The sequence below is a fragment of the Anastrepha obliqua genome, chromosome 2 (assembly GCF_027943255.1).
Source record: "Anastrepha obliqua isolate idAnaObli1 chromosome 2, idAnaObli1_1.0, whole genome shotgun sequence".
NCBI lineage: Eukaryota > Metazoa > Arthropoda > Insecta > Diptera > Tephritidae > Anastrepha > Anastrepha obliqua.
In genome coordinates, this window is record NC_072893.1 from 10,413,343 (window position 1) to 10,427,995 (window position 14,653).

A 14,653-nucleotide genomic window follows, 5' to 3' on the forward strand; every position below is an offset into this window, starting at 1 on the left:
GTATTAGATGTTGTTGTTGTTGTAGAACGTTACTGTCGCCACAGAGAAGGGTGCTGTTAACGCCAGCAACGCAGTACGACTGTGTGTGTGTATGTGTGTATGTTGCTTTGCGGTCAATTGCCGGCGTATTAGTATTAAGCCGCTTGGCGCTTGACGCTGGTTCGCCTTAATTTAGTGTGAGTAAGCGGTGTGCGCGCAATTTTTAGATTTTCAGTTTGAATTCTGAATCGGTCTGTTACGGTTTATTGTAGCTCTTAACTATATTTAGCCGCATAGAGCATCAGCGTTTGCTGTCCTTAAGGAAGTACAAAAAGGACACGCACTGTAATATCCGATACGTCTGTGTTGTTTGGGCGCGTTCGAGAAATACAATTTCTAAATAAAATCTAAAAATGGTTGAACAAACTAATACTGCGAGGTGAGTGAGTGTGGCTATGTACTTATTTGTATGTACTCGGTTGGTGTGTGGTAAGACTTCCAAGGCGTATGAGTGTTGCCTTTGCTTAGCTGGCTGGTGGAAAATCTAACAGGTGCGAACAATTAAACGCTTTTGTTTAGGCAAATATACCTGCCTACATATACATATGTACATATGTGTAAATATTAATTAGAGCAAAAAATGTGGCTTTTGAAAGTGGGGTTTATTAGTAAATAAAAAATTATAATTGATATTGATTTTTAATTGTATGTTTTTTAGACTTTTCTTTGAGAATTATTGATAATTTTCCTTTAATAATTAAACTAAAAAGAGAGAAAAATTTGTAAGTCCTAAATTTTTGTTATTAGAACATATATATGTATATACATATGTATATATTGTATATATTGGCGCGTACAGTTTTTTTGTGGTGTGCGTCTTGATGTGGTTTCACAAATGCATGGACTTACAGTTTCAAGTGGACTCCAAACGACAAATATTTTTAATGAGAAGCTATTTCATGGCAGAAATACACTCGGAGATTTGCCATTGCCTGCCGAGGGGAGACTGCTATTAGAAAATTTGTTTTTTGTTTATTTTGGTCTTTCCCCGAGATTCCAACCTACATTCTCTCTGGATTCCGAGTGGTAGTCACGCACCAACCCACTCCGCTACGGCGGCCGAAAGCTTATTAGAAAGCTTCCTACAAAAGTTCAAACTCGAATCGAGGCGAGCGCTATTAACCCTCCGTTGGATACCCGGGTCTGCCCAGACTTTTCTGGCCAGAATTTTTCGGTATTGGACGTGCATTTAATATCTTTCTAGTATTGCTAATGACTTGAGCTTGCATATAACTTCCTAAAAATTAATTTTCTATCGATTTGTGGATACAACCTTTTAAAATGGATCCTCGAATAGGACGATAAAAAGCTACAGCCGCGTGCTCAACCGAAGGTTTTAAAAACGGGGTCCAACGAAGGGTTAAAAAAATTTAGCTAATGTTTGGCTCAGCAACTATTTAACTACTTTAAAACTTGATAGGTAATGTAGTTCATGACCTAGGTTAGTTAAGATCAGGTTGGGAAGTCTGAAATTTATAATATGATTTAATTTATGTTAGGACAGGTGGTTAGGACGTACTGCTGTAGGTTTTTAATATCTAGATCTGCTATATCAGCAGGCGTAGCAAAGAGATGAGAACCAAGATACTTCAATCTTAACCACACAAAAGTAGCGCAGCTTAGGATAAGGTGCTGAGATGATTCCACTTAATCATCCTTACAAGTGACGCAAATAATACAATGTTTTGTAAAGGCACCTATTTACTAAATTTGAGAGCTCAGGTTTTGATCCCTCGAGCGCCTCCGATCCACTCGGGGTCAGAAAGAGTTTACCACCTTACAAGTTTGTGTACTTGCCCAGCGCTCGCTGAGTTGACGAGAAGCCCATCTAACCAGCAGCAGACCGCAGATAGTCAACGAGATCCCAATCCTTTCATTTCGTGGCGAAACTACCTCACAGGGTCCCTGTCTGCCCAGCTCATCCATCTCGCAGTTTCCTGCACTGTCGCTATGATCAGCTACCCAGATGACCCTTATCTCTAAGAATGCGAATGCGCTAGAAAGGGAAGTCAGGCATCCCCAACCAGTTTCGAGTCCACTATCATCGAGCCCATGACTATGATTGCCGCTTGGCTGCCGGGGTAGATATAAACCTCCGTGACAGTTATTACAGAATATTGAAATGTTGCTTATGGGACTACCCTTTAGTTTGAGCAATTTATGTATATATATATATATATACATATATAATTTGGGTATTTGGCCGAGCTCCTCCTCTTATTTGTGGCGTGCGTCTTGATGTTATTCCACAATTTGAGCAACAGAACTTGAAAATCCGCACACTAGTTTTGGTTTTATAAGAAAAATCGTAAGAATGTTGCTATTTCTATAGATAAAATTGTACTATTTAAAAAAAAAAATTGTTTTTTCCTTTTATTGTAGTGGGTATAAGTGAAAAAGAATTTCGCTTCACTTGAGGCTTCTAACAGGCGTCAGTTAAATATTGCAGTAGAAAGAAAAACCAAGCTCGATTAGGCGGTACAATTCTAATTTTATAATTTGGATTTTAGCATTTTTTAGAATATTTTTTAAGGTAAAAAAATTAAAATTGTTCATGTTTTTATTATAAATATATCTATATATAAGTGTATTTGTATGTATTGAACAGATTTTTGATAAAATGTGCAGTGGCGGGTTTTAGTTCGTTTGCTATTTTAAATTCTTATTCTACTCTCACATTCAAATCGTATGCTTCACAAAATATTCAAACCATGTCCTCAAAACTCACCACTTTCTTAATGAATTCTCCCATGGGGAAAAGTTTTTAGAGGTGTGCTCTTAGCAGACCGTTATTCGTCTCTGAGTGAATTCGACAGAATCACCTTACGGGATGACGTCACTCGGGATGTGTTTACAAAAAGACTTAGATTGTGTTGGTGATATACGAGAAAAGTCAACAAATGACACTTCGATGCCGTATGTACAACGACTGTTTGGATGAGTGTGTGAATATGTGTAAAATGATCGTGCAGAAATCGGCTACCGAATCCCCAAGTAACGTGGCAGCCGAAGTTCCTCTCAGAATTTCTTTTTCACCCAAGAATGATAGAAAGAGATTGCGCCCATCAAGAGTGCGTGACATCACGTTTGCCGAGTTGTGCAGTATTGCCAACCAAAAATTTTTAAGTTTCGTGTTTGTTTCTTTTTTTTAATTTAAAGCGGTTTAAAGGTCACTCTGAGAAGATTTTAGTGCTAATGAAAATTTTTTTACTCTTATATAGTAAAATTTGATAATTTGAAAGTGCAAATTTAATTTTTGGCTCCATTTAAGGTTATGCAAGAATATTAAATCTTTTTCTCTCAACTCTTCAACTTTTTACACATTTTAAAAAGCCTTTGAATTTATTGAATGCGAATTAAAACCATAGAGGTGTAATCGTTTCTTCCGGTCATCAATCCTTAGTGAGACATAGGACATTAAGAGTTGTATTCATTGTAAAAATAAGCAACAAAATACCAGAAAATACTAAAGAAACCATACTGACATTTTTACAAAAAGAGTACCTTATCTAGTTACATAATTTCAAATATAGTAAACAAGTTGTTTCCTTAACAAAAGAGTCTCGCTTAACAAAAAAAAAACTCATAAATTAAATTGTACATAAGCATAACGCACTTATTTAAAAAAGACAATTTGTCACGCATACAAAGTTCTTTAAGTGATTCAATAAAAATTTGTTGGGCTATTTTCTTTGAATGGGCATTTTAGTGCGTTTTTATAACCAAAGCTAGGCAACACTGCAGTAGCGAGAGAGAGATTTGACTGCTGAAAGCAGAAGAACACCAACAACACCTGCAATCGCGGGCAATGCCACCAGATGTTAAAAAAAAGTAAAGCTAAATAAAACTGGGTGAATTATTTAAATGATTATTAAAAAATGTATTGTTTATTTTACAAAATTATAAACATTACATTTTAATTAGAACAGCTAGAAAAATGTCACGAAGAAAGAACTAAAACTCCGAGACTAAATAAAAAAAAAAATGCCAAATCAAGTTACGAAAATGGTAATCTGGCCATACGGGAGCTAAAATCACGTAACTAGTTGTCAAATTCGCTGAGAGCAAAGTAACGGGACCACGAAAGGCGCCATCGTGTTTTTCACCATAATTAAAGAGCAAATGTGGTAAATCTATCATCCTGAAATTCTCCCAATTGTTATGCTTCAATGTTCACGCATTACAGCTGTTAAACAGTATCGATGTACGATTGACTCATGAAAAATAGCGCCAAATTCAATAGTCAGCCTTAATGGCACACCCATTATTTGAATAAATCTTTAATATTTAACTAATTTAAACGAAAATATTATTTTATTATTCGTATACTAGTATACAATTTCTCAAACAAGTGCAATCTATGCTTTCCAGATACAAAAAAATAACTCACATCGGTTCATTGATTGATTGAAAATACTCAAACTAACCAAACAAAGTAATAAATGTGTGTGCAAGTTGTTAATTCATTTCTTATCTTTGAGCAAATATGCACTTAAAATATCAAAACAAATAATTAAACTCGCCAATAGGCGTAAGATCAGAGGTCAATAGTTCTGAGCTTATTTAAGGGAGTACTTTTATAAAAATTCCTAGGAATTAAGAGGGGGTAATTACTACATTTATAATTTTGAATAAAAACGTTTTTAATTTGAATTTTTGCAATGTATGAATGCACATACACACATACACGCATACAAACATACATATCTACATACAGAATAGAAATTGCTCAGACTGACGAAAGGAATCAACTTAGCCAAATTTACTTCACCACCTGCCTTGCAGTCATCATTCCAGGACAACTTAAGTTTCATCAAACAAACGATAAATACCTGTTTCTATGTCATAGTCTACTATAAATGACCTAACTAAATTTTTTTGACTCATACATTTCATTTTATTTCAGCAATTTTGTTCGCTTTGTACTTTGTTCGCTTGGTACTTTTTATGAATGTAAAGTTCAGCCCCACCCCAGGTGAAATAATCAGATGTCAAGTGATTTAAACAAGTGACACATGGGCTGAAAAGTCACGGGCCTAACAAAGAAAACACGTTTCTTGTTTGTTCAAAATTAGCTTTATTCATCAACGTAATTTCCATCAAGAACAGCGTAATCATTCCAGCGCCGCTCTAACATTTCTATACCACTTTTGTGGAACGATTTATCTTGTGCCTCAAAATAGGCTTCAGTTTCAGCGATAATTTCTTCATTAGAGCGAAATTTTTCGTAGGTCTGCGAACGACCAGTAGTTGCAGTCGGAACCAAATCTAGCGAATACGGTGGATGTGGGAGCAATTCGAAGTTCAATTCATGTAGTTCTGCCATTGTTTTGATTGACTTGTGACACGGTGCGTTGTCTTGATGAAACAAAACAGTGAGCAAACGCCGTACACCGTTTGAGCAGAGCTTTCTGATAGTCAAATGCCCATGCAATATAAAGCCAAGACGTTCTTTTGATATCTTTACGACGTCAGCTAAGTCAAGTAATTTCATTTTTCGATCATTCAAAACGATTTTGTGGATTTTTTTGAGTGTTACCGTCTCATTTTGACGTCCACTGCGTTGTGCATCATCGCATCATCGGTGTCTCTACGACCACGTTTGAAGTCAGCAAACCATCGTTCTATTGTTGCTTCAGATGGAGCGAAGTCCCCATAATACTTTTTAAGCCATTGCTTCGCTTGAACGGTATTTTTTCCATCACAAAGCAGTGTAAACACGAAATTCTTTTTGATCCATTGTTTTGAAAATAACAAAAGTAGCGTCTCTCTTAGCGCAATAACTCACGAACTAAGAATAGAATATCACGAAATTTTTACAGCTGTCTTTTTAAGGTTCGTTTTTTTTTAATATTTTTTTTTTTTTATTTATTTTTTTGTCGGGACAGACTAGCAATTACAGCACTCAGACACAATTAAGTCCATTGTACTGCACTCGGGTTCCCTTTTTAATTTTCTTTAAATCTACTCGACCTCCCTCCGAAGATATCTGAGTAGATCATGCGATGCTAAGGAGTCAAGATGGTCGCTTTTTAACACATCAGGGCCAAAGACCTCAAGCCTGATTCGAGTGAAGGCGGGGCAGACGCACAGAAAGTGGTTCGCCGTCTCATTCTCCTCTCCACATACTGAGCAAGGTGCACTGTCTGAGATGCCCCCTTTTCCATGTGCTTTGCACATAGAAAGTGGCCTATCATCAATCGAACCAGCCGCCTACAGTTCCCTCTGCTCAGTGACAAGAGGAACTGCGACAGTCAGTAGGACATGACAGATAACATTAGTTTTGTCCATCTGCAGCTGTTCTCAGCTTGTCAAGATCGCTTGTGGGTTAGAGTAACCCGTTTGCTAGCCGTGGCTTTGATGGTTGCAGAAGGGAGTGGCAGAACGGATTCCGGCCAAGGAAGTGGACCTCAGCGCCCATTCTGGGTAAAGAGTCAGAGATCTCGTTACCCGCGATACCCACGTGTCCCGGGACCCATGTTAGGTAGTATCAGGCTATTATGTCTACCGACATAGTACAGCCTGAATTGAGGTTAGTACTAACTGCAACAGAGGTAAATGAAAATAAATTGGCCCATCTAAGTGTTAGGCCTGGGGCTTATCAGCCTATGTATTATTTTTATTTTATTTATTCGGTTTTTTTCCACCACCAACTGGAACAAGTCCTCAACTATTTCTTTAAACGTATACACGCATACATACACGAATATGTTTATGGAGGCAATACTTTTCTTTTCTGTTTATGTACTGATAATACGCGATACTGGGCAGTATTGATAACAATTGCTGGTGCATACATATGTTTGTTTATAGCCTATCTTATCAATGAAATTTCAGTCGTTAACTGCAAATCATGCATAAGAGTGTACATATGTGCGTGTGTGCGTACGGGTGTGTATGGGCGAAAAAAAACAACCCGCACCGTAACAACGATAGAATGCAAGATAACAGGCAAGATTGAAGTCCAAAAATCATCGTAACTTTACTTTGAGGTAATTGCAGATTGAGTTGATTGAGAGAGGGAGAAAACTAAGAAGAGAGTATGAAAATATTGGCTTTTGTAAACATACATTAAGTGTAAACAAATAATATGAAAGAAAATAGAAAGTAGTAGAGAATAAAAAAAAATATTAACAAAAAACATAAACAAAAGTATGAAACTAAGTCAGCTATACAGCTGATTTCTTTAAATTCCCTGAGCGGGAAGTAGCGGACCGCGAAGTGCACAACTTCTGTATTCTCTCAACTGTGACTAGATTTAGATTAGAGCTAATTTTTTAAATTGTAGTACATAATCCGATAATCCATAGGCTTCTTTTGTTCGCCATTTCCCCGCTCGCTATCTCTATGCTCGATCAACTTAAGGGGTTAGGTTTAGTCAGAGACCCGAAAAAAATACAATATGATTTTCAACAACTTTTTTTACTAGTCATTTGCTTTATTTTACAAAAATTTGCTTTATTTTACATTTCGCCAGAACTCCCTTGCGGTGATCATCACAAGTCCTTGGAGATTCATCTAAAATCAATCGGACAAGAGAAATTAGTTTTATTAATAGACAATCTTGAGCCTGATCGAAGTTTTTTTTCAAAATTAACAATAAGGTGGCCTCAGGAAATATTTTTCAGATTTTCGAGAAAAAAAACCGACAATTAATTGTTAAAAAAGATTGTTTTTCAAAAGCAGTATAAAGTTTATGGAAATCTACCAAACGGTTTTAAGTTGCAGTGATTACCAGTTCAAAAAACACAAAAAACCTGAGGTATAGGAGCGCGCGAACCGCTCTCTACCTAGTTAATAGGCTGTAGAAGCTATAATATTGGAAATTTCCGCATGAAAAAATCACAGTATATTCTTAAGATAGGTCGGCAGGTGAAATGGTTGAAGTGCCAGTCTGGCACTTCTCAAGTAGCACTGAAGCGCCGTTTCGATACCATTATGAGACCAGCAACAGGCAGATATCTACAGCCAGCCAAAGCTGTTGATATAATGGAGGAGATTGATGGGATGTAGGCTGGCGCACTGTCCGAGGCTGTCAAAGAAAGGAGCGCTCAGTGATCTTAATCGTCTAGCCGCCAAACCCGGGCATTTACAGATAAAGTACTCAACAGTCTCCTTCTCTGAAAGGTCCTCACAGCTTCTGCAATGGGAGTTAAATGGTAAATCTAGCGTTTCTGCGTGTATACCGATCGTCCAGTAACCGGTAAATACAGCTACGAGTTTGGAAATTTAATAGAATGGAGTCCGCAAGACTTTCTGAGTCATCCATGTATTGTACTGGGGCCACAGAGTTCTCGAAATTGCACATGCAGGAATGGAGCTCTATCTTTTCTGCGCTTTTCTAAGAAATAATTTGTGCAGTACCCCTTTGACAACTGTCAGGGGGATGCCGATGACCGCGTAGGAGGTCTCTGAGGCCAATTCGTCCCCTTCCAGGCAAGCTCATCAGCAATTGCATTTCCCTCTATCTTCCTATGTCTTGGAACCCAGATCAGAGAAATGGTACCTGCACACCCAAGAGATTTGATCTCCTCCTTACAGGAGTTTACTAATTTCGTTCTGCACCATGGCGTCGTCAGAGCCTTGATCGTGGCTTGACTATCGGAAAAATGTTAATATCTTCCTCGCTGCCACGTTCCCTAAGCATTCTGCATGCCTGCAGGACCGCAAAGATTTCTGCTTGAAAAATACTAGCAGTCTTCGGCAGTTTAAAGGAGATAGATAAATTGGCTGATTTTAAATATCGAAAAACAAAAAATTGATTTTTTGAAAATTCTGGACGTATGTAACCCCTTAATGGTATTAATGGTAGTCACGCTCAAGCCCACTCGGCTAATTATATGCTGTCTCTTTCATATTTTCCTAAATCTTAAAGGGTCACCTACATTTTTTTATAATTTTTAGTTAAACTATTACTTTCACAGCTTGCCATTACTGCAAACTCAATCACTCCCAGAGTAGTTTACAATGTAGGAAAAACATGAGTTCAGGTCTAAAACTTTGTTTCACTACTGCAGATTTTCTTGTGTTTACCACTTATAAGTATGTACAGGGTTGGCCATCTTAAACTGACCCATGTGATTATTAAAAAAATATGGAAAAAGAAACATTTTTTTGTGTTTCATTGTGAAAAACATTTAATTTAGTTCAAGGAGATTCGTTTACATCACTTTTTGAATATGATATCGCGCAAGTGGCCGCCCTTAGCTCGTATAGCGTAATGTGCCCGTTTTTCGGCGTTTTCCATAGTTTTGGCCAGCGTCTCGGCCGATATGGCGGCTATTTCCCGTCGGATATTGGCCTTAAGTGCGCCTAGTGTCTTTGGCTTGTTGACGTAAACCTTAGATTTCAAATTACAGTAAAAAGTTATAGGGTTACTCAATGGGTCAGTTTAATATGGCCAACCCTGTATATGCGTGTGCTTCAGTGATTTTATATTTACGCATTTATGTACTTATATAAGTTAAGAACTTGTAAAATATAAGTTTTAAAAAAATAAATTTTTTTATTACCGGTCCAACTGACCGCACTTTATTCACTAACTTCCAAAACCAAAAAGCCGCTTAAACAAGTAAACTACTTAATTTATATTAATAAAAATTGTGGAGTGACTTAATTCTAGGAACTTAAATAAGCAACTTTATAATACTTGCATTATTGCAGAAATCAATATGGAAATTGAGTAAGCAATCTTATTAAAAAGAATATAAGAAGCAAAGAGTTCGTTAACTTGGTTTGGGTTAACTTATACAATGGTGTATCGACTACTTTCACGTACGCTTTTTTTTAATTTGGCGTATACAAACCAAGGCCATATTTGTCATCATTCATTCGCCGGTAATAGAAAAAATAATCTATAACAAACTAAAACCAAGTACTGAAAAACGCCACTAAGAAGCAGCATAAAAAGAACACGAATTTGGTCTAAATGCAGCTATTATTGGCTTTGAGGCAAAGAAAGATATAACGAAAAATGGGTACAAAGGTCATACTACATATGTGTGTATGTATGTACGTATGCACTTTTAGTTACGGTAAATTTAAAATAGCATTTTGGAATGTGCAATTACATTTGATTGACGTGCTGCTGTATACAAATAACAGAGTGACTTTACTCGTAAATTTTCCTCTCCATATTTGATCTATCAAATCAATTCCGTTTCCTTGAAATTAATCGCATTCTAATAACTTTTTTTCTCAAACTATCCGAAAATGTTGTTAAACTCAGTTTCTGAAATGGTATTCAGTTCTCGCAGTGATTTACGTTCAATCTGTTTCACGGACTTAAAATGGTTTCGCGGAAGTATCATTAATTAGCCACAAATCTAACTGAGCTAAATCAGCCTAAGACTGCGTTTGTTGCACTATGAAGAGTACAGTATAGGTAAATGGTGACGAACAATGAATCAGTGAGAAACGTTGCATTATCTTTATACAAAAACCATATCTAATCAATTTTTTTTTTTTTGCGAAAAGTTTAACGAAATCGACCCACTTAATTCACTTCCGAGTGATTTTCATAGAAATTTTCTGGTAACTTCATTGAAACTCACATGAATGTGAATTACAGAACCTATCCGAATATTACTTGTTAATTACGAGTGAAGCTAAATCTTAGTGCACCACCACAGTGTAATCGAAAAAATCTCTTTATATACATTGAAATTTGGGGCGTTTTCGATATTTGTTCATTTTTGGTACGGTCTTCCCCCGTTTTCACAGTGGATGTTTTCATAGATCTATCTGGATTTAACTTAAAAAATCTACAAATGAGAAGATTTTGTGCTAAAAATTCGTATTCGAGTCGTTTGATCAACGGCTAATCACTACATTAAATTTGAATAAAACCGGCGGAACAAATCATGTAAATACTTGCCTTAATCATTATTAATCTCCGAAGCAAAATTATAAAAAGATGACTTATATTTTTATTACAACGAAACAAATATCATAAAACTCAAAATTCAAAATATCATCAAAAACTTTCAAATGTTTACCCAGAAATTTTAGAATTTTTCTGAGTATGCAGCTTTATAGCCCAATGCAAGTTTCAAGTGAGTACAAAGCACCTTTAATTTTTTTCGCTGACGTATCATACCAGATAATCAATATGTAATACAAGATGAAGTCCAAAAGAAAAAGACTGAGCTAAAGTAGAAGCGATAACTGATAATTCGCGTTTATTCATTCAAAATAGTCCCCTCTGGCCTCAATACACTGTTTTACGCGATCTAAAAGCTTTTGTGTTTCAGGTCATTGACCGGAATGTCCTTCAGGATGTCGGTACAAGCCTTTGGATGGCCTCTACGGACGTAAAATGTTTTCCTCTCATGAAGTCAGGTATCAGGTATTAGACGAATACGGTGAGTGATTGAAGGTTAAAATGCGATTTTTAGTCAAAAAATCAGTCACAAGAGTGGATCGATGAGATGGTGCATTATCATGCAATAAGCGCCAGCCTCCTCCTTCGAGGTATTCAGGGCGAATTTCGATGCAACAAACGCTTCAAAATCCAAGATATAAAATTGCATTGACATTTTGGCCCGTTGTCACGAACTCCTTGTGGACTATTCCGGGCAATTGGAATCGTTAAAAACAAATGAGCATCGACTTTATTTTTGACTTCTCCAAACGCGATTTTTTGGTGGTGGCTCGTCCATTCTTCTTTAATGAGGTCTTTCAAGCGTTCTGAGCAATTTTTGGCCCGGAATGAAACGTGCAAATGATCAGTTAAAATGTGAATAGAGATATTCAACTCCGATTCTATTGTATGAATTTCAACGATGATTTCGGTTCATTTTTGATAAATTAAAGAACAATTTCGATGGAGTTTTCGGTGATTACTGATTTGGGCGGCTCGGATGTTCATTGTCATTTATGTCCTCACAACCATTTCTGAAACGTGTAAATCACTCATGAAGTTTGGCACGAGATAGGCAATCATCGCCATCAACTTTTTTCATCAAATCAAATGTTCCGGTGAACGTTTTACCGATTTTAAAACAAAATTTGATATTAACTCTTTGTTCGAAACTCATTTTTGTGCCGATGACACAAACATACTGACACTTTAGACGCAATAACTTCGCTTCCACTGAACCGAATGTCACCAAACTTTCACAGGAAGTCAGCTAGGGATGTAACTTCCAACGCACTAAGTCATTAAAAAAAGTTTCTAGATAGAGTTTTTTTGTCTTTGGGTTGGCTATAGTAATGCCTTGAGTAGTGAAAACCGTTCATAGCAACGTCCTGTACCCTAAGTATCCTCTGTATTTTCAGTCGCAACGTGGCCTTCGTTTGAGCATCGTATTACTGTCGATGAATAGTGAAAGTTGTACACATTTGAAAGATTTTGTAATGGAGTAAATTGAACAAAACCAAATGAAATCATCTTCGGAAGGTTAGTAAAATACGAGAAATCTTTAGTACATATTAATACCTCGACACAAAATTTTTAGCTGCAGCAATACGTAGATACATTTTTTGCAATTTTTTTTATAAAATTTGAGTTTTCAAACTGTATAGTAATACAACGCCGTCATACTTTGAAACCTATTAAAGGTTACTCAAAAAAGTAATGGTTACTGAATAAAACAAGATTCAGCTGCTACCACTTGCTACCTTGCGACCCCGAAAACATATAAATTTACATGCATCTTGATTATGTTCTAGAATATACGCTATTTTACGTGAGGGGGTGGCCAATAGGGGTGGAAGGGGGTGGATTTTCAAAAGTAAGAGTAAGAAATGTTGAATTAATTACTTAATTTTTTGAGTTTTGGCCAGCTTTTATGACGCCAGTCTTGTTTATTTTGGACTTCACCTTGCACATGCTCGAATTTTTTTATGTGAAAGAATTATTCCTAACACGAATGAATGATTGCATTATGAAAAGGAAATTTGGTATCGGAAAACCTACCCCTAAAAATTAAATGCATAAAAGAGAACTTGCGCTTGAGACATGAATTTCTTAGTTATAGGCCTGTCACAATAGCTCCGTTGCGGCAACGAATTTGACTGAGAGCAAGATAGATTTAATTTTATTGTAATCTAGGATTTAGATATGTAAGCTATTCTTAAGGTCAATCAATGTAAAAATAAGCTATGATTGTATGTTTCACTTAAATAAAATAAATAAATAAAACTACATCTAGATCAGGTACCTCAGTAAACGAATTCAACTAAGAGTCACCAATATAATAGCAAGTATGGATAGGAGAAGAATGCTAACAAGAAGCATTTTTTTATTATTTAGCTGACTTACGATTCTTACTACACCAATCTGCTGGATCCGATTGAAGTCTTATATAATCAGAAAGACTCGTATAAGTCATAAGAATGCTAGCTTGCGAAACACCAAATGGTGTTGTAAAGAGCGTGGGCAAATACGATCCATAAAAACAATTAAACGCTGTTCCGTCATCATTAACAATTCTATTACAAGTATTTCATTCTGCTTCTATATTATAAGATTAAATCCTGTTCTTCAACAATTTTTGTACAAAAGATACAATTTGTTTGGATTAAATTGCATGTACAAAATATTAGGAAAAGGAAATAAAAGAAAGAGAGACGTATTATCAGACAGAAAAAACGAGAGGCCGAAATACGTGAGTAGGAGGAGCTTGAGATGCTGGCCAATGGGAACAACGTCCGAAAATTCTACTAGAAATTTCGGCGGCTTACAGAAGGTTTTAAGACCGGGGCATTTTTCTGTAAGAACAAAGACGGCGATCTAGTGACTGACATCCAAAACATACTTTAATTATAGAGGGAACACTTCTCGAACGTATTAAATAGTGACAGCTGCGCATGTCACAGAAAATGTGAAGATGTCGCTCCGCTACCCTACCATGACGAGGTGAGAATTTTATCAAGTAGAGTCTTATACGAGTAATACAGAATTTTAGCAGCCAACATTTTGAATAGAAAATATGCAATATACATATTTTGTACCCAACCCATTTTTCCGATACACTCGCGCGGCTTCAATTGATCTCACACAATTATATGCATACATACGTATGTATATAGGTAGCAGTGTGCTTATGCGCAACATATACTCGTATAGAGGAACTGGATTTGATCAACACTGCAGATACTAAAAATCAATAAAACATTTCGCCCCTCGCCAGACAATAACAAACTTCCGATCTCATTTCTGCCAAGAAAGGGGGACTCAAAACAACCAACTGTCTTTTAGAGGTGACATAAAATTATTGATCTCTTCACTAGCAGGACAATGCGATGTCGCACACGCCAAACAACTTGAATAGAAGCTTGGCCTAAATACCTTTCAAAGATCTGTGAGCCAGTTTATTAGCAGCATACACGCACGTATGTATGTACGTAGACACATATAATTGAATTCAGGTCATGCCTGAGCGACGATAAGAACACTGAATGTAACATATTCTGAAACAAGCATATGTACATATTTACATACGTATTTTATGCACACAAAAAATATAATATTTAAATACGTACTATACTGTATGTTTATATGTATAAATACAAGGTGGCGCAGGTGCCACTGTCCGCACTGTCTGAGGTGCAGCAATTTTCGTGATCAGCGGGCAAATACCCGTCGACCTCATGGTCCGGGAACGAATGG

General features: G+C 36.6%; 1 protein-coding gene across 1 annotated transcript in view; it reads left to right on the plus strand.

Annotated features, from left to right (window-relative positions):
• Nucleotides 1-208: 208 nt before the first annotated feature.
• Nucleotides 209-14,653, plus strand: part of LOC129238699 (17-beta-hydroxysteroid dehydrogenase 13) — a 30,399-nt gene continuing 15,954 nt past the window's right edge. The window contains exon 1 of the mRNA XM_054873818.1: nucleotides 209-418. Within this exon, the coding sequence (XP_054729793.1) occupies nucleotides 393-418 (26 nt within the window). The 5' untranslated portion in view covers nucleotides 209-392. The remainder of the gene's footprint in view (nucleotides 419-14,653) is intronic.